Source organism: Amblyomma americanum, chromosome 3 (genome assembly GCF_052857255.1).
Source record: "Amblyomma americanum isolate KBUSLIRL-KWMA chromosome 3, ASM5285725v1, whole genome shotgun sequence".
Taxonomy (NCBI): domain Eukaryota; kingdom Metazoa; phylum Arthropoda; class Arachnida; order Ixodida; family Ixodidae; genus Amblyomma; species Amblyomma americanum.
This window is the reverse complement of record NC_135499.1, coordinates 61092485-61113996: the sequence shown is the minus strand read 5'-3', so window position 1 is coordinate 61113996 and position 21512 is coordinate 61092485. Positions and strand designations below refer to the sequence as shown.

The following is a 21512-nucleotide window of genomic DNA, read 5'->3' as shown; positions in this document are numbered from 1 at the left end:
GCTGTAAAAAACTCTGTTAAATTGTGAAGAAAGGTAAGTGCGCAGCCCGGGTGGTGACAACCTGGATTCGCCAAGAGTCATACTTTGAAAACCTTGTTTGCCAGCGTCACACTTTTGCATCCGTACCATCGTCTGTCGCGACTTGTGATGTCACGACTTAAATCCGCAGCTAAGGAAAATATAAATTGTAGAGAAACCTGGGAAGCTCTGCTGCTGAGCAAGGTCCCTGGACCACCGGAACAAGCAATCCGCCTGGCGGAAGGAGCCGCGAGGAATCAAGACCTCTTTTCCTGCTTCTAATCGCGGAAGACAAGGCTCCCGCCACCCAGGCCTGCGTGCCCGGGGTGAGGAGTAGGGGGCCTCCTTATCTGGTACAAAATAAAGTTGGTATCATCATCATCACAGTCATCGGCAGCTCAGTTTGCTCACTGCCGCATGGAAGGAGGCTCGACCGATAGTAAGGAGGCAAAATAATTTCAGAATAAAGCACTTAATATGCAGCCCTTTCTCGTCAACAGTGAAAGAAAAGGCTGCAAAATTGGTTTTGGGGGGAGGAATTGGTGCCGTAGTTGTCTCACTTGTATGCCGGTGGACACCGGAACCGCGTCGTAAGAGACAGGGAAAAGAGGCATTCAAAGATAGAAAGAGGTACCGTAGTGAAGGATTCCGGAATACTTTCGACCACATGGCGATCATTAGCGTGCACTAACATCGCACAGCACACGGGCGCCGTTGTGGTTCGCCCTCGCCTCCATCGAAACTGGGCCGCTGCCGTCGGGTTCGAACACGGTTACTCCGACTCAGTAGGCCAGCGCCTTAACCACTGAGCCACCGTGGCGGTATGTTTTTGTCGGCAAAGTGGAAAACATACCCTCGAAGGCACTGAGATACAGCGATCAGCAACTAATCATGAAAGGCTCTCTCAGGCGCAGGCGCCTTATGCTGCGTAAAGCAGTGACCGTAAGCACACGCTTTCTTCGCGCGCTTCCATGGTGTACTTTTTCAGAAACAAACCGCATAATTTGTTGTATGGTGCATAACTTGTATGTTGTATGGTAGTAGAGGGCTCCGGAATAACTTCGACCGCCTGGGGATGTTTAACGTGCACTGACTTCCCGCAGCACACGGGCGCCTTAGCGTCTCGCTTCCATAAAAACGCAGCCGCCACGGTCGGGATCGAACCCAGGAACTCCCAAAAAGGGAGAACTGGCGGGAGTGACGCCATCCGCGGGTAATCGGCCGCCCGTCCAGCTCTGTTCGCTTGCTAAGTTCCATCCCGCGCTTTGGTGAACGAAGGATCACCGCAATGTTCTCCCGGTGCTGCTTGTTTCCTCCAGTTTGGTTGTGCTGCGAGACAATCTTGCGGAATGCAGCATACCTCTAAGCTGACAACACGGAATATATAATTTCCTTATTATTTCTCTTTTGGTCATTTTATTTTCAGACCGTTTGTCACCTTTTTCCATTTTACAGTTAGTTCACTTCCACGCCAAGCTACAGCCATTTCCAGCACTGTTTTATACCTGTTTTATACGGGCAGTCTAACCACGGTCCGCCCTGGTCACACATCTTGCCGCAGTTCTCGGTTACGTCAACCAACGGCCCCAGCGTGCAACGAACGAAATAACGCGGTGATCAGCGGAGCAAACCTCCGTTTGAAAATATCTTAGTTATTTACAACGCAGTGCATGTACAACGCCGAGTGCCATCCGACGGCGCCACCCGGTGGTAGCATCGCCTTCACCGCCGCGACTCCCGCAAGCCGTACGCATTATCTTGTTTCCAAAGCGCGCTAAAGGCAATCGGTGTGAAAGCTGTGATGCTGGCTTTTTCTTGCTGCAAGGTAGATGCGCGGACAGAAATGTCGTTGATGCCGTGAATGACAGCCGGAATTAAAATTTGCGTTAGTTAGCGCCGTGTAAGATCGATTAATTGGCGCCCCCGGAAATTCACACTCGCATTTTGAAGTTGATTACGTTTGTTGCTTTAATCGTTGGGTTATAGCCAGTCTGGACCACGGAGTGCTGTTCATTGAGAGGTGTGCATCGCTTGTCACGTGTGGATGCTCGCCCGGAGTTCGTCGTGCTAACTATGAGCTGGGAAGAGAAGACTACAGGGGATGCAACGAAAATAGAACGTCTTTGAAGACGGCCCAGAACTGCAGAGTACAATCAAGCTTTCTCCTGCTCCTCCTCCTGAAAACAGTTTTTTTCTCTCTGGCCCTTTCTTTCTAAACACACTTCTTTTCAAGGTCTGATAGTTATGCCTGTACACACGCCCCTAAGCTGCCCTTATTTTTGGTCTCGAGGCCGGTGGCGCTTTTTACAACAGGCGCAGCTAGCACACTTTCTTGCGGCATCGTTGTCGTTGCAGCGGCGACGAGAAGGGCTTTTCCGAGAAATGTAAAAACTGATATGAACTTTCCTTTCGGTGGGCTACACGCCTCTGAGCAAAACAAGGAGCCGAAAACTGTTAGCTAAAAGTTGCTATTTTGTATTAGTTAACCACACGGCTAGTTAACTGCCTGAGCTGTGCTCCAAATGCAGCTCAGTGCACACCAAACTGTGTCGAATAAATCGCTCATCTTATTCAAAAAACTCATTTTACCTGTAACCATTTCTTATTGTGTAAAAAGGTTGTATATATTACCTCTCATCTATCCTCTCTTCCTGTCCTTTCACCTCCTTCATTTCATTTCTCTATTCACCCTGCTACCCTTTATTTCCGCTGGCCCAGCTCAGATGCTTCAGTATTGATGGCAGATGCCGGGGCTAGCAAAAATCTTATCCTTTTTATTATTATTTAATAAAGCACTACTACTAAAAATATATAAGAAAATTTTTTGCTGGCTGCGAAACTGTACAATAACCTTTAAACATCTGACAGATGCATACTGCTCTTTTTGCCATTGTTCCCAAGTTTCCAACCACAGTGTAGAGAATTATCTGCAGTGTAGCCTCAAAGGAGGTCAGCACGCTGTGCCCACGGGCGTTGATCGGGAAGCAGGGGTCCGTAACCTTAGTAAGGCTCCTAAACCACAGAGAATTGTTCTGCCTGCCTCATGATCCGGTCATATTCTAGATGTGCGAGGCGCCCACCAATTAGTGCTATCACGGTGACGCGAATGGAAGGCTTTGAACCTTCAAGGTTTCTCTGAATTTTTTGTCTTCTGAACAAGGAAGCTGCCTGTACTGGTGTATGTAATTTGTCGCAGTGCCTTGTAAATCTTTCACTTTCGTGAAATTCGTGCAATTCAGGTATACTGGTTCGATTGACAACAAATTTCCCTCTTATGTTGGTTTATGGTTTATTGATGTTTAATGTCCCAATCTGACTCAGGCTATGAGGGACGTCGTAGTGAAGGGCTCCGAAAATTTCGGCCACCTGGAGTACATTAACGTGCACTGATATCGCACAGTACATGGGCCTCTACAGTTGCTCCTCCATCGGGATTCGACCGCCACGGCCGGGATCGAAACCGCGTCTTTCGGGACAGCAGCCGAGCGCCATCACCACTCAACCACCGCGTGCTGCTCAGTTTTGGACAACATATTCCCGTGGCTTTTCATTCCCTCTCCTGTCTGTGTGGTGTGCACAGTAGCCGAATACAGCTATAGAACCGAGCAACTTTTTTCTTGTGAAGGGACTCCCTTCGGGCCCATGGTGTCGGCAGATCCTTGTGACCCTGCTAGTGTGACAAAGCAGGTAGTGGTAGTTGAAAGGAGATAATATCTTTCCTCTTTGGTAGAGGAATAGACACCTTTCTCCATTGCGATACACATTCCCTGCGCAGACAAGAGAACCGGCCGATACCATTGAATGGAAGAGGGAGGAGGAGGAGGAGGAGGAGGAGGAGGAAAACTTTTATTTCTATTTACAGTGAGAGGTCGATGGGGCGAGCCGGAAGGGCCCGTCCCTTACAAACACTAGGAGGGAGCCCTAGTCCGGGATCCCTGTAGCTTCCGCAGCGGCCGGGCTCTAGCTACCAATGCCTGTTGGGCATGGAGTTCGGAGCAGCCGCGCAGGGCAGCTTCCCAGGCCTCTCGAGTGGGGTGGAGGTGGGGTGGGTAGGCAGGATTGGAAGGGCATGCCCACACCATGTGGTAGGTGTCCGAAAACTCCTCCTCACAGTGTGGGCACGCGCCCGAGAAAGAAGAATTGAAGTGCTTAAGTACTGCCGGGCACAGTACAGTATTGGTATAGAGGCGGAGAAGCCAGCGCTCCGCCACCCTGGTGAGGCCTTTACAGGGAGGGGGATAGAGACCATGAAAATTTTGATAAAGAGAGGTGATCTCTTTAAAGGTGATGGCCGGATTGAAATTGAAGTCCGGATCAGGCTGCGGATGAGGCGACGCCCGGTGAGTAAGCGCGCGGGCGGCAGCGTCGGCTGCCTCGTTCCCCTCAAGACCCGCATGAGCCGGAGCCCACACGATGGTACGATGGGTCGGAAACCCTGTGTAATCGCATGCGTGGAGAATTTTGAAAGCACGGTCTGGAATGTACCCTTGCTCAATATTGCGGCAGGCGCCCCTGGAGTCCGTAATAATGACTCGGGACTCTGGATCTGCGGCGGCCAGTGCAATGGCGATCTCTTCCGCAAATGTAATGTTTGGGGCACGGAAAGTAAGGCCCTGAACTGTAGTGTTTTGGTGGATGACGGCCGCCGTGTACCAACCGCCATGGTGCGGGCCGGCCGCATCCACAAAGAAGACACCTGGCTTGTGGCCATATTGTTGAGAAATAGCCTCCGCCCGCGCGAGACGGCGACCATCATGGGTGTCTGCAGTCATGTTCTTCGGAAGGGGTCGCACCTGGAGTGCAAAGCGCCAGGCTTCAGGGATGCGGACCCGTTCTTCTGTATGTGTTGCGTATGAAATGTGTAAGCGGGTTAGAAGGCGGCTCCCCGCAGGTGTTTTGCTTAGGCGCAAGTATTGATTGTTAAGATGAGCTTCTCGTAACTCCCCAAAGGTGTTGGTCATCCCCAGACCGAGGAGACGCTTGTTGGACGTCGTTATGGGGAGGTCGAGCGCTCTCTTATAAATCTTGCGGAGAACTACCTCTAAGGCATTCTCATCGCATTTGCGTAGGTGGAGGTAGGGAGCCGAATATAAAATCCGGCTGGTCACGAATGCATTGGCCAGCCGCAGGGCATCTTTGCATCGTAGTCCCCCCCTTTTATTGGACACCCGGCGGAGCATCCGACCCACCTGGTCCCCCACCTTACGTAACTTGTTTAGGGTAGTGTCTATCTTGCGCCTATGATGAATGAAAAGCCCCAGTACCCGGATCTCCGCGTGTTCAGGTATCGGTCCGCTAAGTAGGGAAAGGGCAATTTTGGTTGTGCACTTTGAGTTGGGGCGTATGTGCACAAATTCAGATTTGCTCGGGGAGCATTCAAGACCACAGCGACGAGCGTATTCGTCCACTATAGCTGCCGCTTGTTGCAGGTTGGTCTCGATGTCTCCAACCGATTGTTGTGTTGCCCAGAGGGTGATGTCGTCCGCATACAGAGCGTGCTGCACACCGGCGACCTCCGCCAGCTGGGTAGGGAGCTTCATCATGGCCAGATTAAATAGTAATGGCGAGAGGACAGCTCCCTGTGGGGTCCCTCGTGTACCAAGTTGATATGGGCCATATTCTGTGTCTTGTAGCCGGATATAGGATTGGCGATCTGTAAGGAATTGTTTGATATAATTGAAAGTATTGCGCCCACAATGTGTTTGCGACAAGTGGGATAGGATGATCTCGTGGGTCACATTGTCGAAAGCCCCCGCAGGTCAAGTGCGACGACTACTTTATCATTGCTGGGGTGCGCGACGGGGTCGAGAATCTCCTTGTGAAGTTGCAACAGGACATCTTGTGCGGACCGGTGTGGGCGGAAACCGTACATGGTGTCTGCGAACATATTTTGTTGTTCCAGGAAAGCCGACAATCTGTCGCGGACCATAGTCTCCATCAGCTTCCCCACACACGAAGTGAGGGAGATGGGCCGGAGGTTGTCGGTGTTAATGGCTTTACCTGGCTTGGGAATGAAAGTTACTAGTGCCGTTTTCCAATCTATGGGGAGTGGTGTGCCTCCAATCCAGATAGTGTTGAAGTAATCGAGGAGAGTTTCGTAGGCGGGATCTGGGAGGTTGGCAATAAGCTTTACCGTCACCTTGTCCCGGCCTGGTGCTGTACCTCGCTTCATTTTAGCCAGGGCCGCTTTTAGGTCATGGAGCTGGAACGGTTGATCCAAATCCGCGTTCTCGGAACCTGCATACGAGTACGCCTGACCACGGGGATCCTGGTGTATACTCAAATATTGGTCGCGGAGCGCATCGGCCAGTTTAGCCGTGTCTCCAGTGAAGTTATGTATAGCCCTTTGAAGCTGTTTTTGTGTCTCAGTACGGGTTTGTGCCGGATCAATAAGAGCGCGGAAGAGGCGCCACGTACTCCGACTCGACATTTGCCGAGCTGCAGTGTTGCATCGGTGCACCCAATTGGAGTCGGCGAGTTGGGCCGCGTATTGTGCCGCCTGTTGGGTGATATTCGCAATTCGAATTTTGAGTTTCCGATTGTGTTTTTGACGACGCCAGCGGCGGACTAGGCTGTGTCGTGCCTCCCAGAGGTGGAGGAGGTGGTTATCCACCGCCGGGCTCGCCTCTGAGAGTTGAACATTTTGCTCGACTGATTTCAAGTGGGATACTAGGTGTTGGGACCACGTTGAGTATCCTTGGTCCATTATCGATTGAGGATTGGTGTAACTGTTCCTAAATTTGGTCCAGTCGGGTAGTTTTGCATTGGCCTGTGGTCTTGTGAGTGGCTTGGTATGGATTGTAGTGGTAATTATGCAGTGGTCACTACCGAGGGATTCCTCGGTGTTCCTCCAATCTGCATAGCGAATATTTTTCGTAAAGGTGAGGTCCGGACACGTATCGCGTGTAACGGAGTTACCTATACGAGTGGGTTGCGCGGGATCCGTGTGAAGAGTAAGGCCCAGTGTGGAAACAAGCTCCGCCAACTTGCGTCCGCGTTTCTCTTCACGTGTGTACCCCCATAAGGTGCTGGGAGCATTAAAGTCCCCAACGATTATGAGGGGATCCCGATTCGCGACCTTCAAAGCCCGGCTGAAGATATCTGCGAATGTAACATTTGGTAGCTTTGGGGGACAGTAAATGTTGAGTATGTGCAATGGGGGGTCCTGTTTGCGTAGCGGAAGGATCGTCACCATTACATAGGAGAAAGTAGCGCTAAGATCCAGGTCAACCTGGGAGGCCGTGTAATTTTTATGTACGCAGAGGCAGCTATGCGCATCCTGCTGGTACACCGTGTAACTGGCAAGGGTGGCGCCATTTCCTGGCTCCTGAAGGGCCACCACAGCAGGTAATTCTGGGAACGTTGTAAGGAAAAGGCGTAGATCGGCTCGCTTTGTGCGTGCCTTGAATCCGCGACAGTTCCACTGTACAATTTGAAAAGGGATCGAATTGCTTCGCGGATGTTTCCTATTTCTAGGGGCGCCCGCCATGATCAAGGGTAGAGTTGTGAGTTTGGAGAGAGGAGGCTTGAGAGCCAGTGGCTCCAAAGCGAGGAGCGTTCTCTATACTGAGGATGGCACAGGGGACCTCTTCTTCTTCTCCGGCGATTCGACGCCTAGACGCTTTGAGCTGCCGGCCTGCGGAGGTTTTGAGCGGGCCAGCGCGCTTGGGAGCGCGGGTGAGTTGAGCGAACTGAGCGGTTATGAGGTTCGGGATAGATGCCGCAAGGTGGCTAATTTTGTTGAGTGCCGCCGTAAGTGTGGCATTGATTTGCGTTTCCAATGCGGATATTAGGTTGTTAACTTGAGTTTCGAGCGCGCTCACTCTCGCCTCGAGTGCCGTGAGGGCATGCGCAGCCTGTCCTGAAGGGGTTGCGTCGCTTTCCATTGCCTCTGGTGCGGGTGAGGCAGAGGTGTGGTTGGGGGAATTTTGGCGGGCCTCCGCTATTGCGAGGCGCTTTTGAAAATTTGCAACCTGCTCGCGGAGAGCAGATATTTCTTTTTGTTCGGCAGAGATTGGCCGTTGTTGGGATTGGGAAGGGGGAGCGAAGGGAGAAGCTGCCCTGCCGGCGCCGCTCACCTGGGAGTGTTGCTTGACAACGGTTGCCCACGTCTTGGAGCCGCCGTTTTGTGGAGGTCCGAGGGGCTTCGCTGCACCGGCTTGAGGCGGCGGTGGCGCAGCTGGAGGTTTCCCTTGGCTCCCAGTAGAGGAATTCACAGGCTGTTCCATGGCTTGGTCGGCAGCCTTGGCCTTCAGCTTGTCCGGGCGACGCTTGCCACGCTTGCGTCGGTTTCGCTTCGATTTACGCCCGCGCTCGGCCTGCGTGGGCTGGATAGCGCGATATTTAGCAGTACACGCTGGGCCCCCCGTGGCATGGGCCGCGCCGCACACTGAACACTTTGGGTTGCACTGGTGAGGGGCCCGCTCCCCCTCAACGAGTAGAGCCTGCTGTCCGCACAGGCCGCACCGGTCCAGCCTCTGGCCGGGGCAGGCGTCCACGCGGTGGCCGACCACACCGCAATGTCGGCAGGCTGGAATGGTTCGCTGGTAAGGCCTAACTTGTACAAGCTCCGAGTCGTAGTGCACGAAACGTGGCTTCTCTGTTCCGGCGAAAGTCAGTCTCGCTTTGTTGGATGTCCCAAATTTTCGCACTTCCACGATGGTGCCGAAGCGCCATTGGAGCCTAGTACGGAGCGAGTCCGTAGTTTCAGAGTTACGGACGGTAATGACGCCATAGCAGACGTCCTTGTCGTCTTGGCGCAGGTGCCCCACAAGGGGGGCCTTCCCGTCGGGTCCATTAAGTTCAAATTCGCCGATGATACGGTCGGCTAGCTCAGGTTTCGCAGTGTGAACAATAATGAGGTTTTGTTCTCTTACCGGTATTATGGTAAGATCTGTTGCGGGTTGCGCGCCCAGGAGAGCCGTGAACGCCCGGCCGTAGCCGGTCTCCTGGAAAGTCTCGTACAACGAGACGCGGGTCCGGGGCTTGATGACGAAGACGTAGTCGTCTGGAGCAGGCTTGGGAATAACAGGCGGTTTCCACTTCGTGAGCAGTCGCCGACTGCGGCCCGCCGCGCGCGGGGCGGGTGACTGCTGGCTTCCGGCGTGAACGCCGGCCGCGTCTACGGACGCCGGCTTTAAGGCTTGGTCTTGCGCTCGGCGCAGCACTGCGGCGTTCAACGCGGCGCTGCGAAATCTTGCCGAATCTGGGCCTCCGGTTGCCGCTGGGGTAACCGTTGCCGAAACTGGGCCTGCGGTTTCCGCTGGGTGAACCGTTGTCCAGTGCTTGTTCTCGGGGTCGTAGCCTCGGCAGGAGATTTGCGTAGCAGCCATACTGGCGTCAGTGGCCAGAGGCCCCGATGTGCCGGGTACCGGTTCGGCCGTTAGGCCTAGCCGCGCCACCGGCCCGATCGGGCCATGTGTTGCCCGAAAAGGGGGTTTAACCGGGCCCACCTTGGAAAAAAACTGGTGTCCAGACGTTCCCGACAGCTGTCGGTGCACGTTGGGGATGATCTTGCTAGGGTCAGGCGGAAACTTCCGCTGCTCCGGCTGAAAATCGCCGAAGCCGACGACCAGCACGTCTGACTCCCCGTGCGAACGCCGAGCGAATCTGGAAGAGGGTGCGTTGAAAAAAAATTGAACGTTTGTTTTGAGGAAAGGAAATGTCAAAGAAACTGTCTCACATATATAGGTGGACACACTATTCGCGCCATAAGGGGAGGGATAAAGGAGAGAGCGAAAGAAGAAAGGAAGAAAGTGGTGCCGCATTGGAGGTAATAACTTGTGCCCAGCAATAATAATTATAATAGTGCCCAGCAGGGTTTAGCCCGACCGGGCATAGGTAACCACTACGGGACGTGGAGATCTCTTCGCCGCCTCGAGGGCCTGCTGGATGGCCCAGAGTGTGTCATTGAGGCTGGTTCTACGAAGAGCGGTGGACCACCTCGACGAGAGGGTTTCGGTATTAACATTGGTTAGATGTGCCTTACACTCCCAGAGTATGTGTTCAAGTACGCCTACGTCTGTCTTAGAGAGCTTGCACGTGTTGGTGTCATATATTTTGGGGTAGATCGTCTTTATTGCAGCGGATTCGGGTACGTGTTTGTAATTCCCTCAAGGCGACTGCCTGAGCTCTGCATAGTTTGTTCCTATGCGGGGGAAAGGTCCGGCGGGCCAGGTAGAAGGCTTTGGTTAATTCATTGAAGCCTGTCAGCCTATATCTCGTCCCGTCTTCACCATGGCTCTCTCACGAGCGGTTTCTGAGCCCTCGTGCGGTGGAGTGAGCGGCCTCGCTGAGGTTGGTGACGTGCGGAGAGCCGTCTCCCATGTCTGGGTGGAATCCAACTAGATCGACCTTGTTGTCCGGTGAGCGTTTCAGGTTCTTGATTATTCGGCAAGCTTCCACGGATATTCTCCGCTTGGCGCAATTCTTTATGGGTGTGCGTAGTCACTAACAACGACCCCGCAATCGTGGTCAGATATGGCAAGTGCGATGGCTAATTGCTCGGCCACTTCGGCGTGTCCGGAGCTTAAGCTGGCGGAGTAGATAAGCGTTTCGTTAGTGTAGACGACCGCTACGGCGTATCGTCGATCCTCTTGATCTTCGGCAGCATTCCCGAAGCGGGCTTAACTCGCTGTTCCGTAGACTCCCAGCAGGGCCGCCTCTCCGCTATCATTTAACTCTCCTACTTTCAGCACGTGCAGCGAATAATGGCCAGTCTTGAGCCAGTAGGCGAGCCCGTGCACTTTCCTTTTCTTCCCATCAGCAACAGCAACATCAGTGTATTGCAGTCGTTATGGAGAGCGCGAAGGATTCGCAACAACGACAGAACGAAGCTAGGAAGAGAGAACGCGCTCAAGAGACGCCCGAAGAACGCGCCGCGCAACTCAAGAAGCGTTGTAACAAAGATGCGGGTAGACCTCGTGCCCCGTCCCGGAATGACTCTTCAATTGGTTGGTTGGATTTAGGGGAAATAAAAAGGAGCAATATCTGTCTCATATCGTTGGATCTCAGAACTGCACCGTAACTGAAGGAATAAAGGAGGGAGTGAAAGAAGAAAGGAAGAAAGAGGTGCCCTAGTGGAGGGCTCCGGGATAGTTTCGACTACCTGGGGATCTTTAACATGCGCTGACATCGCACAGCACACGGGCGCCTTAGCGTTTTGCCTCAGAAACGCAGCGGCCGCGGTCGGGTCCGAACCTGGGAACTCGGATCTGTAGCCGAGCGCCCTAACCACTGAGCAACCGCAGCGGGTTAATCTTCAACTGCGGAAAAGACCAGTTTGAGTTTTCGAGAGCTTCGGAATGACACGCTGCGTAGACGACGTGCCGAGGAAACAACGGTTTTGCAATTCAACTAGGGTTAACCAGAGCTAAACCGCAGCCAAAATTTTTCGCTTCACCTCCATCGAAACGCAACCGGCGCGGTCGGGTGCGAACCCGGGGACTCCGGATCAGTAGACGAGCGCATTAACTACTGAGCCACCCCGGCGGATTCCTTCGTAACCTTTTGTTATTGAGTGTATCTTTATTTGTAAAATACTATTTTATGCCAAAAGGCACACTGTCGCCCGAGAAAAAAAAATGCGCCTTTTCGTTCCTCAAATTTCGTCACAACAAATAATCTCTTCACGAGGTATAGTGCGTAGTTTTTTCAAGGGTGCACTATAGTAGAGGCCGTAATAGTGGCCCGCTTGAACTACTTTTCTCGGCAATGCTGCAGCGGCTATGCAGGAACAGAAAGGGTCCGGGCACAAAAGCCAATTTCCTTCTGTTTCCTGCCAAGCCTCAACCGCATTGCCAAAAGAAAAGTTTGCAGTGGCTTAGCTCGGCTATGCCAGGATATACGTACCGAAAGCAAAGGCATGGCATGGTCAGTCTTGGTTAATCTTGATTGCTAGTACAGGTTAGTCTGGATGTCTAGCTATGTTGTCGCATTAAAGACGACACAACTGTGGTTTTGGAGCACACGAGCTCTCCTTTTCAACCCTCCGACATGTTATCGGGCATGCGACGAAGCTGGCGAAGCGAGAGGAGCCGACCGCAACGATGGAACGCAGTGTGACGTCATACCATATGGCGGCGGCGGCGAGCCGCGTGGTGCGACATCATGCCAGATGGAGCGGCGAGCGCGCAAAGCATAGTAGCCGTCTCGCATTGCTCAGTGTACACTCGAACCGCGCCGTAAAAAAGGAATAAAGAAGGGGAGGTAAAGAAGAAAACGCGATTCGAGTGTCCACCGAGATATGTGAGGCGCGCGTTGTGAAGTGATGTGTTTCCTCGGAGTGCGGCCACGGCGAAATGCGCAAGTTCGCGGCCAGTAAGGCTTTCGCTGTAAGAAAAAAAATGTCTTTGGCAGGTTCTCTTCTTCCTTCGTACAACCACAGCAAATCTGCATTCTACAGCACCCCCCCCCCACACACACACATACACAAAGAAACCCCGAGCGTTGCACAGCCTTTGTAGTCACATGGATGGATGGAAACAAGTTTTATTTTTAAAAAAAAGAAAAGAAAAAATCTTCCAGTGTGGTCTCCTACAGGTCCAGGAGTCCACGGGCTTGTGTCCCACATAAGGCCCGATCCGCCAGCCATTTCTGGCCCGCGGGCTGAGCGGTCCGTACAGCAGCCTCCCAGGAAGAATGAGGAGGATTGGGGATGGGGGGTACTGCCTGTGGCGGACATTCCCAAAGGTAGTGAAAAAGTGTGGATCTGGGCACGCCACAAGTGTTACAATGAGGAGCAAAGTTGAGGTGGAAGCATGAGAGACGGTAGGGTGAGATAAAGCAGCCCGTCTTTAATTGTCGCCATGTGGCGCTGGATAAGGGCGACAAACTACTGTGGGGAGGTGGTAATATCAAGCGGCTGAGTTTGTAGAATGCGGTGATTTGATGGTATGTATAAAGGACCGATGGGGCCTCTTGCGTAAGGTTGGGTGCCTGATCGTCCGGGGTCCGGGAGGAGAGTTCTCGGGCCAGCGCATGAACGCGCTCATTACCGGGGATCGAGACATGCCCAGGGATCCGCGACAGAGTAACCGTTCGGTCAAGAGACGTGGCTATGGCAAGAATACGGTGTGTGGCCGGCGTCGCCACGCCCTTTAGGTAGTGGCGGTATGCGGCCTGGGAATCTGTGCAAATTTCGGTTATGTTTTTGTCAATGGTGGAGTGGGCCAGCGCAAGTGCGATGGCAGCTCCTTCCGCCTCTGCAGGTGAATTAGCTCGGATAGGGGCGGCGGTCCCCACAGTGCCGTATTCATAGGGTGCGACTGCCGTGAAGAATTCTACTTTAGAATTTTCTGCCAAGTCGACATGTGGGGGGGGGGCACGTTCTTTTCATGCAAGCAATTAGGCGAATTGAGGGAAGAGCCACATGGCGCTGCGTTAGCGTTTTGCAAGCTTTCGTTTCACATGCGTTTTGAACTGCTGGCAAAAATGCTTGAAATCGCTTTTGGTGGTCGGCAAACGTAAAAAAGTGTTATATATACGCACTATCTTGTCACTTATTCTCATATTTCAAACAAGAAAAAGCGTAATATCTACACATTATCTACCCGCCGCGGTGGCTCAGTGGATAGGGCGCTCGGCTACTGATCCGGAGCTCCCTGGTTCGAATCCGACCGCGACGACTGCGTTTTTATATAGGCAAAACGCTAAGGCGCCCGTGTGCTGTGCGACGTCAGTGCACGTTAAAGAAACCCTGGTTGTCGTAATTATGTCAGAGACCTCCACTACGGCACCTCTCTCTTCGCTTCTTTCACCGTCATCTTTATGCTTCATCTTATAACGGCACGCTTCAGGTATCCAACGTGAATTTTGAGACACTGCGGCATTTCCTTTCCTCAAAAAAAAACGATTTTCATTTTTATCAATGTAAGCATTGAATACCAATTACCATAATTTCTTTTTAAAACAAAATTTCTTACATGCGGGTTACAAACGCTGGTGCCGTGGCAACGCCGGGCTGTCTAGTTCAAAAACGGTGCTCCCACCGCGAAGGATTTCCACTCGAGAGAGACTGCATGATCTGTGGGCGGCGGGATTAAATTCAATTGGCTGTTGGGGAAAGGAAAGTGCGCAGTATCTCACAACTCGGCGGACACCTTATGCGCGCCAAAAGGGAAGGGATAAAGGAGGGACTGAGAGAAGAAATACGGGCCGCAGTGAAGGGCTCCGGAATATATAATTTAGACAACCTGGTGATATGTAGCGTGCATTAACGTAGCAGACCACACGGGTGCCTTTGCGTTCCGCCGCCATCGAAACGCGGCCGCCACGTTATTGTGATATTTTTTTGACAACCGGGAGGACGTGACGCCGCTCAGACAGGCCGAAAGAAACCCGGAGCCGTGAACTATAAAAACGCCGGCGATGTCGTCTTTGATCTTAGCCAAAAGGCCGAGAAGCGATGTCCAGACTCCGTAGAGTATCTGCTCCGGGTCCAGTTGGACTTATTTTTTTTTGAAATGCGGCGGAGAGTTTGAAGCTTGCTTCACTCCCGCCACCGGTTGGCCCGGTATTGCACTACCTCCGGGATCGGCCTTGCCTTTAGCGCGTCTTTACTATCCTGTCTTTCTATCGGATCTTTCAACTCTCCTGCTATCTGCACGTGGTAGCGACTGCGGCCCTTATTGAGCCAGTGAGCAGGCCCGTGCACTTTACTTTTCTTTCTTCCTGGCATCTATCTATCTATCTATCTATCTATCTATCTATCTATCTATCTATCTATCTATCTATCGTCTTTGGCGATATCAGAATCGTTTGTTGAGGGGTCCTGAGAGGTGTGCGCCAAACTAGCTTCACTCGCCGTGCGCGTCTCAGGACGGGTGCGCCTTCTCAGAGTCGTCTTCCACGTTTTTCTCAGTCGGCCACTGTTCGACCATCGGCGAGGCGTTCGGAAAGCCAAAGCTGCTCAGCACCTATAAGGTAAGACGAAAGCTGACCGTGCAGAGCGAGCAGCAGTTTTGCCTGTCATCCGCTAGCGCCGTTAGCTCGCAGACTGCTCTGCGTCTCCCGACAGTTGCAGAGGGACGCTTCAACATGTCGGTCAGGACAGATCGTTTGAAGAGTGATCCATTCTTTTTAACCATCGGCGAGGTGTTCGGAAAGCCACAGCCCGTCTGCACCTCCGAGCTAAGACAAACGCTGACCGTGCAGAGCGCGCAGCAGTCTTGCGTTCAAGTCAGCCGCTAGCCCCGTGAACTTCGCAGACTGCTCTGCGTTTCCCGACAGTTGCAGAGGGACGCTTCAAACAGGTCGTTTGAAGAGTTATCCATTCCTTTTGACCATCGGCGAGGTGTTCGGAAAGCCACAGCCCGTCTGCACCTCCGAGGTAAGACAAACGCTGACCGTGCAGAGCGCGCAGCAGTTTCGTTTTAAGTCAGCCGCTAGCCCCGTGACGTTCGCTGACTGCTCTGGGCCTCCCGACAGTTGCAGAGGGACGCATCAACCTCTCGATCGGGACGGATTGTTTGAAGAGTGATCGTCTCCTGAGCGCCCCTGTGCAAACCTGCAGTGACACATGGCGGCGAAAGCCATCGTAGCTGACCACGAGAGAGACGTTAACCATTATAGCCGACTCACTTCTGTGATGCAGGAAGAAGTGTGTGAAGCGTTAAAACAGGGCCCACCGGAGCAGGTTCTGGTCGAGGCCTTCTCTATGGGTGTCACTCGACGTCACATAGCCACGCTAAGTGAAGGCAAGGGGCTTAACGATAATATCGTAAACTTTTACCTGGCCATGACCGCGGAACGCTCCAAGAGGCGAGGCGGTCCGCCCGTGTACGCGTTCAGTACATTTTTCTTCACCAAGCTGCATCGCTGTGCACCGGACGGCGTGAAACGCTGGACGCAAGGTGCTGACCTCTTCGCTTATGACATTCTACTGGTGCCCGTGCACTGAGGACCCCTCCCACTGGTGTCTCGCCGTGGTGGATTTCGGCACGCCCGAGATGGTCATCTACGACAGCATGGGTCCGCGCGATGAGCATGCCAACATCATCGACGCGTTGGCTGACTACCTGGAAAAGGTGAGCCACTGGGGTGACTGCCACCTGGACTGGAGCGGCTGGTATTTTTACCCACGTATTGTGCCGCTCCAGAAGAACACCTTCGACTGTGGCGTCTTCCTGTGTCAGTACGCCGAGGGCCTCATCCGGGACGCGCCGATTTTGTTCGAGGAGAACCACATGCAGAACTTCCGCGCTCGTCTTGTGTACGAGATTTAACAACGCAGGCTCCTTTCATGGTGAAACCTGCTTATAACAAGATGCCTCGGTTCAAGCGTTCGTGCATCCAGTATATGTATTTAGTTTGATTATACGCATGTAGCTTAAGTGCAGTTAATTTATGTGATTTTGTGTAATTGCTGTTATTGAGGTTCGCGCCATTGTTGATTTTTCTTCACATCTACTGCCCCTGGTTATATATTCTGCATATTTCAGCGCGTGTGTAACCACTACCCGGTGCACTAGCGTTCGTCTTTTTTGGTTTTTCATGTCGATAGTGGGCAATTAGTTTCGATCACTGCCGATTGCTGAGTGTGCATTCGGTGATGGTAGAAACGTTATTGGAAGGGACGGAAATGGTTGGGGCGATGACGGTGCAGCGGAGGGCTCGGACATAATTTCGACCGCCTGGCGTTCAACTTGCGCTGACACCGCCCACTACGCGAAAATTTTTCCGTCGCCGTAGTGAATATCCGGTTCTCATTCTTGTAAAAATTTCATTGTCTGTTTGAATATTACGTTCAGATTTTTTATGCCTATTGCTAATTTGTAAAAATTTCTTCACTGATTTGCTACCGCCCTGATCAGTGTTCAGTTCTACGTTTTTCATACGGTTTGTGTGTTGACAGTGCTTATGTAATTTATTTTGAATGATTGTTAAATCTGTTTTGCTCTGCAAAATTTGACAATTGTATTCTTCGCAATACGTTTCCATTGACACCCAAATAGAACTCCAGTTTGGTTATAGATTGTGCAAGAATTCTTGGTCACTCCTCGGAGTTTGCGTATATTCGAATGTGTACAAACCTCATCTGTCGTTAAAGTTCGGTTGCTTGACAATGAGTGATATTTCATTTTGTATCTTATTTGTTTTCCAATAAGTTTTACACTTTAGTTTGGATAATTATTTTTTTACAATTTTTATGTCGCCTGTCAGTACGGATGCGGCGGAAATTCTAACTTTTGCACATGCGAGGTTGTGCAATCAAGATGAGCTCTCCAGCTTTTTTACAGCCCGATTTAAATTGGTTAGCGCTCTTTTGACATGCTTAAGCACTGAAGACATCTGTGGCATTGGTTATTTGGATTTACTCCGCATATGAATCAAGCGACATAGTTTATATATTGTCGGCCTATCGATTACGTGGGACCGTTTTTTTATTTGCCTAGCCTTCCTCACTATTACTATGGTGTAATGAGGAGGTGATGGAGAAAGGCGGATTGCGGTAACTCTCTCGCCATAAGTGTAGACCTGAGCTGTAAGACACTCTCTTAGATTGTGAACAAAGGTAAGTCCGCAGCCCGGGTGGTGACAACCTGCATTCGCGAAGAGTCGTAATTTGAAAACCTTGTTTGCCAGCGTCACAATTTCGCACCTGTACCGTTGTCTGTCGCAACTTGTGATGTCACGACATAAATCCGCAGCTAAAGAAAATATAAATTGTAGAGAAACTTGGAAAGCTCTGCGGCTGATCAAGGTCCCTGCTCCACAGCAACAGGCAATCCGCCTGGCGGAAGAAACCGCGGGGAATAAAGACCTCTTTTCCTGCTTCTAATCGCTGACAAGGCTCCCGTCACCCAGATCTGCGCGCCGGGGGCGAGGAGTAGGGGCCCTCCTTATCTGGTGCAAAATAAAGTTGGTATCATCATCGTCATCTGCACTCAGATTGCTCACTGCCGCATGGAAGGAGGACCGACCGATGGTAAGGAAGCGAAATCATTTCAGAAAAAAGCACCTAAAAATGCAGCCCTTTCTCGTCAAGAGTGAAAGAAAAGGCTGCAAAATTGGTTTTGGGCGGAGCAATTGGTGCCGTAATTGTCTCATTTATATGCGGGTGGACACCGGAACCGCGTCGTTCTTAAGAGAAAGGGAAAAGACGGATTGAAAGATAGAGAAAGAGGTACCGTAGTGAAGGGCTCCGGAATACTTTCGAGCATCTGGCGATCATTAGCGTGAACTAACATCACACAGCACACGGGCGCCGTTATGTTTCGCCTTCGCCTCCATCGAAACGGGGCCGCTGCCATCGGCTTCGAAACCGGATACTCCGACTCAGTAGGCCAGCGCCTTAACCACTAAGCCACCGCGGCGGTAGGTTTTTGGCGGCAAAGTGGAAAACATACCCTCGAAGGCACGGAGATACAGCGATCAGCAACTAATCATGAAAGGCTCTCTCAGGCGTAGGCGCCTTATGCTGCGTAAAGCAGCGACCGTAAGCTCACGCTTTCTTCGCGCGCTTCCATGGTGTACTTTTTCAGAAACCGCATAACTTGTATAGTGCCGCAATGAATACGAGCGATTAAGAATAGCGTGCAGTGAAATATCCACTCCGTTGCGCTCGATGTGTCCATGGACCGTATCGCCACCAGGTTCTGAGAACATGAAGCGCCAGCAAGATTGCACTGTGGGCGGTCGGACGTCAGCATATGCGCGTTTCTCGCATTCTCAGTGGTACGCTTTCATCCTTCTTACTTCCTCAAGAGAAGAAAAAGTCTCGCATTAATAGCCGAAAGATACTCAGCAGCACCAGCCGCAGTGCCTCAGTGGGTAGAGCGCTCGGCTACTGTTCCGGATCGATGGAAACAACTTTTATTTGAAAAAAAGGAAAGAAAAAAATCTTCCAGGGTGGTCTCCTACAGGTCCAGGAGTCTACGGGCTTGTGCCTCACATAAGACCCGATCCACCAGCCATTTCTGGCCGGCGGGCTGAGCGGTCCGTAAAGCAGCCTCCCAGGAAGAATGAGTGGGATTGGGGATGGGGGCACTCCCTGTGGGAAAGATCATTCCCAAAGGTAGTGAGAAAGTGTGGATCTGGGCACGCCACAGGTGTTACAATGAGGAGGAAAGGTGGAGTGAAAGCATGAGAGACGGTAGGGTGAAATAAAGCAGCCCGTCTGTAATTGTCGCCATGTGGCGCTGGATAAGGGCGACAAAGTATTGTGGGGTGGTGGTAATGTCAAGCGATGAGTATGTAGAATGCCGTGATTTGATGATATGTATAAAGGACCGATGGGGCCTCTTGCGTACGGTTGGATGCTTGATCGTCCGGGGTCCGGGAGGAGAGTTCTCGGGCCAGCGCATGAACGCGCTAATTACCGCTGGGGGGGGGGGGCGGGGGGGGGGGCGGGGGGGGAGGTGACAGCTGTGCGTATTAGGATGTCTGTCTGTTGTGTTTGGCGCTGAGTATGTGGTATGGGAGGCGGTATGTAATGCGGCTGATGATTAATGCATTTGTCATATTGAGGGTCTCGCGTTCAGACAGCCCATGATTGCGTGCTGCCACCCACTTGATAAGTGCAGCCACCTGTTTGGTCTGCCTTTGCAAGAGCTGAAGGGTGCTGGTAGCATCGAGTGTGTTGTTAATGAGAAGGCCGAGAATTTCAACTGAGACACAATGGGCACTGGATTCCCGTACATGTGCAGTTCAATTGGAGGGGGGGTCACTGTGCAGGGGTTTCAGCTGCAAGAGTTCCGATTTATTTGGAGAGCAACGGAAGCCTGTGTTTGCTAAGTGGGTGGTGGTGATGTCTATGGCAGATTGCAGGATATCCTGAGCTGTTCCAATGGATGCTCCCGTTGTCGAGAAGGCTATATCATCTGCGTATATGGCCGTGTGGAGCCCTGCGATAGCAGCAAGGGCCTTTGATTGTGGCGCTAGGGCAATGTTAAAAAGTAAAGGTAATACAACCGCCCCTTGTGGGGTTCCCCGGTTAGGCAGGGGAAAAGGCTGGGAGGCGACATCCCCAAAATAAAGTTTTGCCGTGCGTCCCTGAAGAAAGGCCCGAACATACTGCCATATGCGGTTCCACAGACGGTGGTGGCTAATCTCGTCAGGATATGATCATGGCTTATAGTGTCGAAAGCCTTATGAATATCCAGGGCCAGTATGGCTCGCGTAGCGGCTGTACGGCGCTTGGTGTAAAAGAGAGACTCTTGAAGGGCGAGAAGTACGTCTTGCGCTGAGATCTTTGGACGGAGTACCCGGGTTGAAACCCGACCGCGGCGCCAGAGTTTTGATGGAGGCGAAAGGCTCAGGCGCGTTGTACTGTGCGATGTCTGTGGACTGTAAATATTCCTATGCGGTTGAAATTATTCCGGAGCCCTCCACTACGACACCTCTTTCTTCCTTTCTTCTCTTAGTCCCTACTTACCCCTTCTCTTACGGCGCGGTTCAGGTGACAGCCAAGACGTGAGACAGATACTGCGTCATTTCCTTTCACAAAAAGTTATTTTCAATGAATCTCAGCACACTTTTCCCGGAGGGTACCGATGGACACCGGGCTTGCTTAGAAGCAGCGGGTGCTCCCGCACAGATAAACCAGCATGATGGCTAGCCGCCGGACTCCCTCCCGCATAACATCCATCCTGCAGTGTAATGTGCGCTCAATTGCGGCGCGGTACGCCGAAATGGGAGTTCGCATCGCACAGGATTCTCCGGAAGTTATCGTGCTGCAGGAGACGCACGTACGTTCACATGACGGGGAGCCCCAGATGCGGCTACCTGGCTACATTGGCTACCACTCAGCCACCACGTGCGAGGAGCCCAGCTCTGCCGCAGTGCCCTGCTGTGACACATCTCACCGCCCCAGGAATTCAAGGTGTGCGATATACGTGCGGCAGGACGTCCAGCACACCCTCGTCGGCGGCTAATCTGACGCCCAGGAGTGTGTGGTGGTGACAGTGCGCGTCGGTGGTGTTGACACGTCGGAGGCCAGTGTTTATGTGCGTCCAGCTGTCGCGTGGAACGCGCTGTGTTTTCATGCTGTGTCTTCGTGCTGTGCCTCGCGCCAAATCATCTGTGGTAATTTTAACGCCCACCATAGTGCGTGGGGCAGTGCGCGCCACTCCTCGCGTGGAGACGACCTGCACGACGCAGCAACGCAGCTGGGACTCACCCCTTTGAACACCGGCGAGCCCACCTTTCGACGATGCGGAACAACCGGCTCCTGCATCGACGTTGCCTTCGCATCGAAAGGCATCGAGGCGACATGGCGCCAATCACCATCTCTCTGGGGCTCAGATCCTTACTCAACCATAATCGAACCCACTGCAGTTGGAGGCGCGCCCCAAACTTGCCTACTCCAATTACCAACTGGAGTGCGTTCAGGCGGGCGGTCGACGAGGCGGCGGCCACTGGCGCAGATTTCTTTTCAAGTCTAGTCCGAAGCGCTCTCGCAGCCACCCAACGAGCAGAGGTAAGGGCAGGGCAGCCCACACCTGATATGAAGCTGCTCAATCTGCGAGAGAAGAGAGATCGCGCAGAGCGACGGG

The 21512-nt window shown here is 52.4% G+C and overlaps 1 protein-coding gene and 1 pseudogene across 1 annotated transcript; both read left to right on the top strand.

The window, feature by feature from the left end:
• The first annotated feature begins 14392 nt into the window (after nucleotides 1-14392).
• On the top strand, nucleotides 14393-14564 carry LOC144126500 (U2 spliceosomal RNA; annotated as a pseudogene).
• A 1323-nt stretch (nucleotides 14565-15887) lies between these two features.
• LOC144123766 (sentrin-specific protease 1-like) lies at nucleotides 15888-16241 on the top strand. The gene has a single exon (XM_077656523.1). The coding sequence runs from the start codon at nucleotides 15888-15890 to the stop codon at nucleotides 16239-16241; it is 354 nt and encodes a 117-aa protein (XP_077512649.1).
• The last annotated feature ends 5271 nt before the right edge of the window (nucleotides 16242-21512 follow it).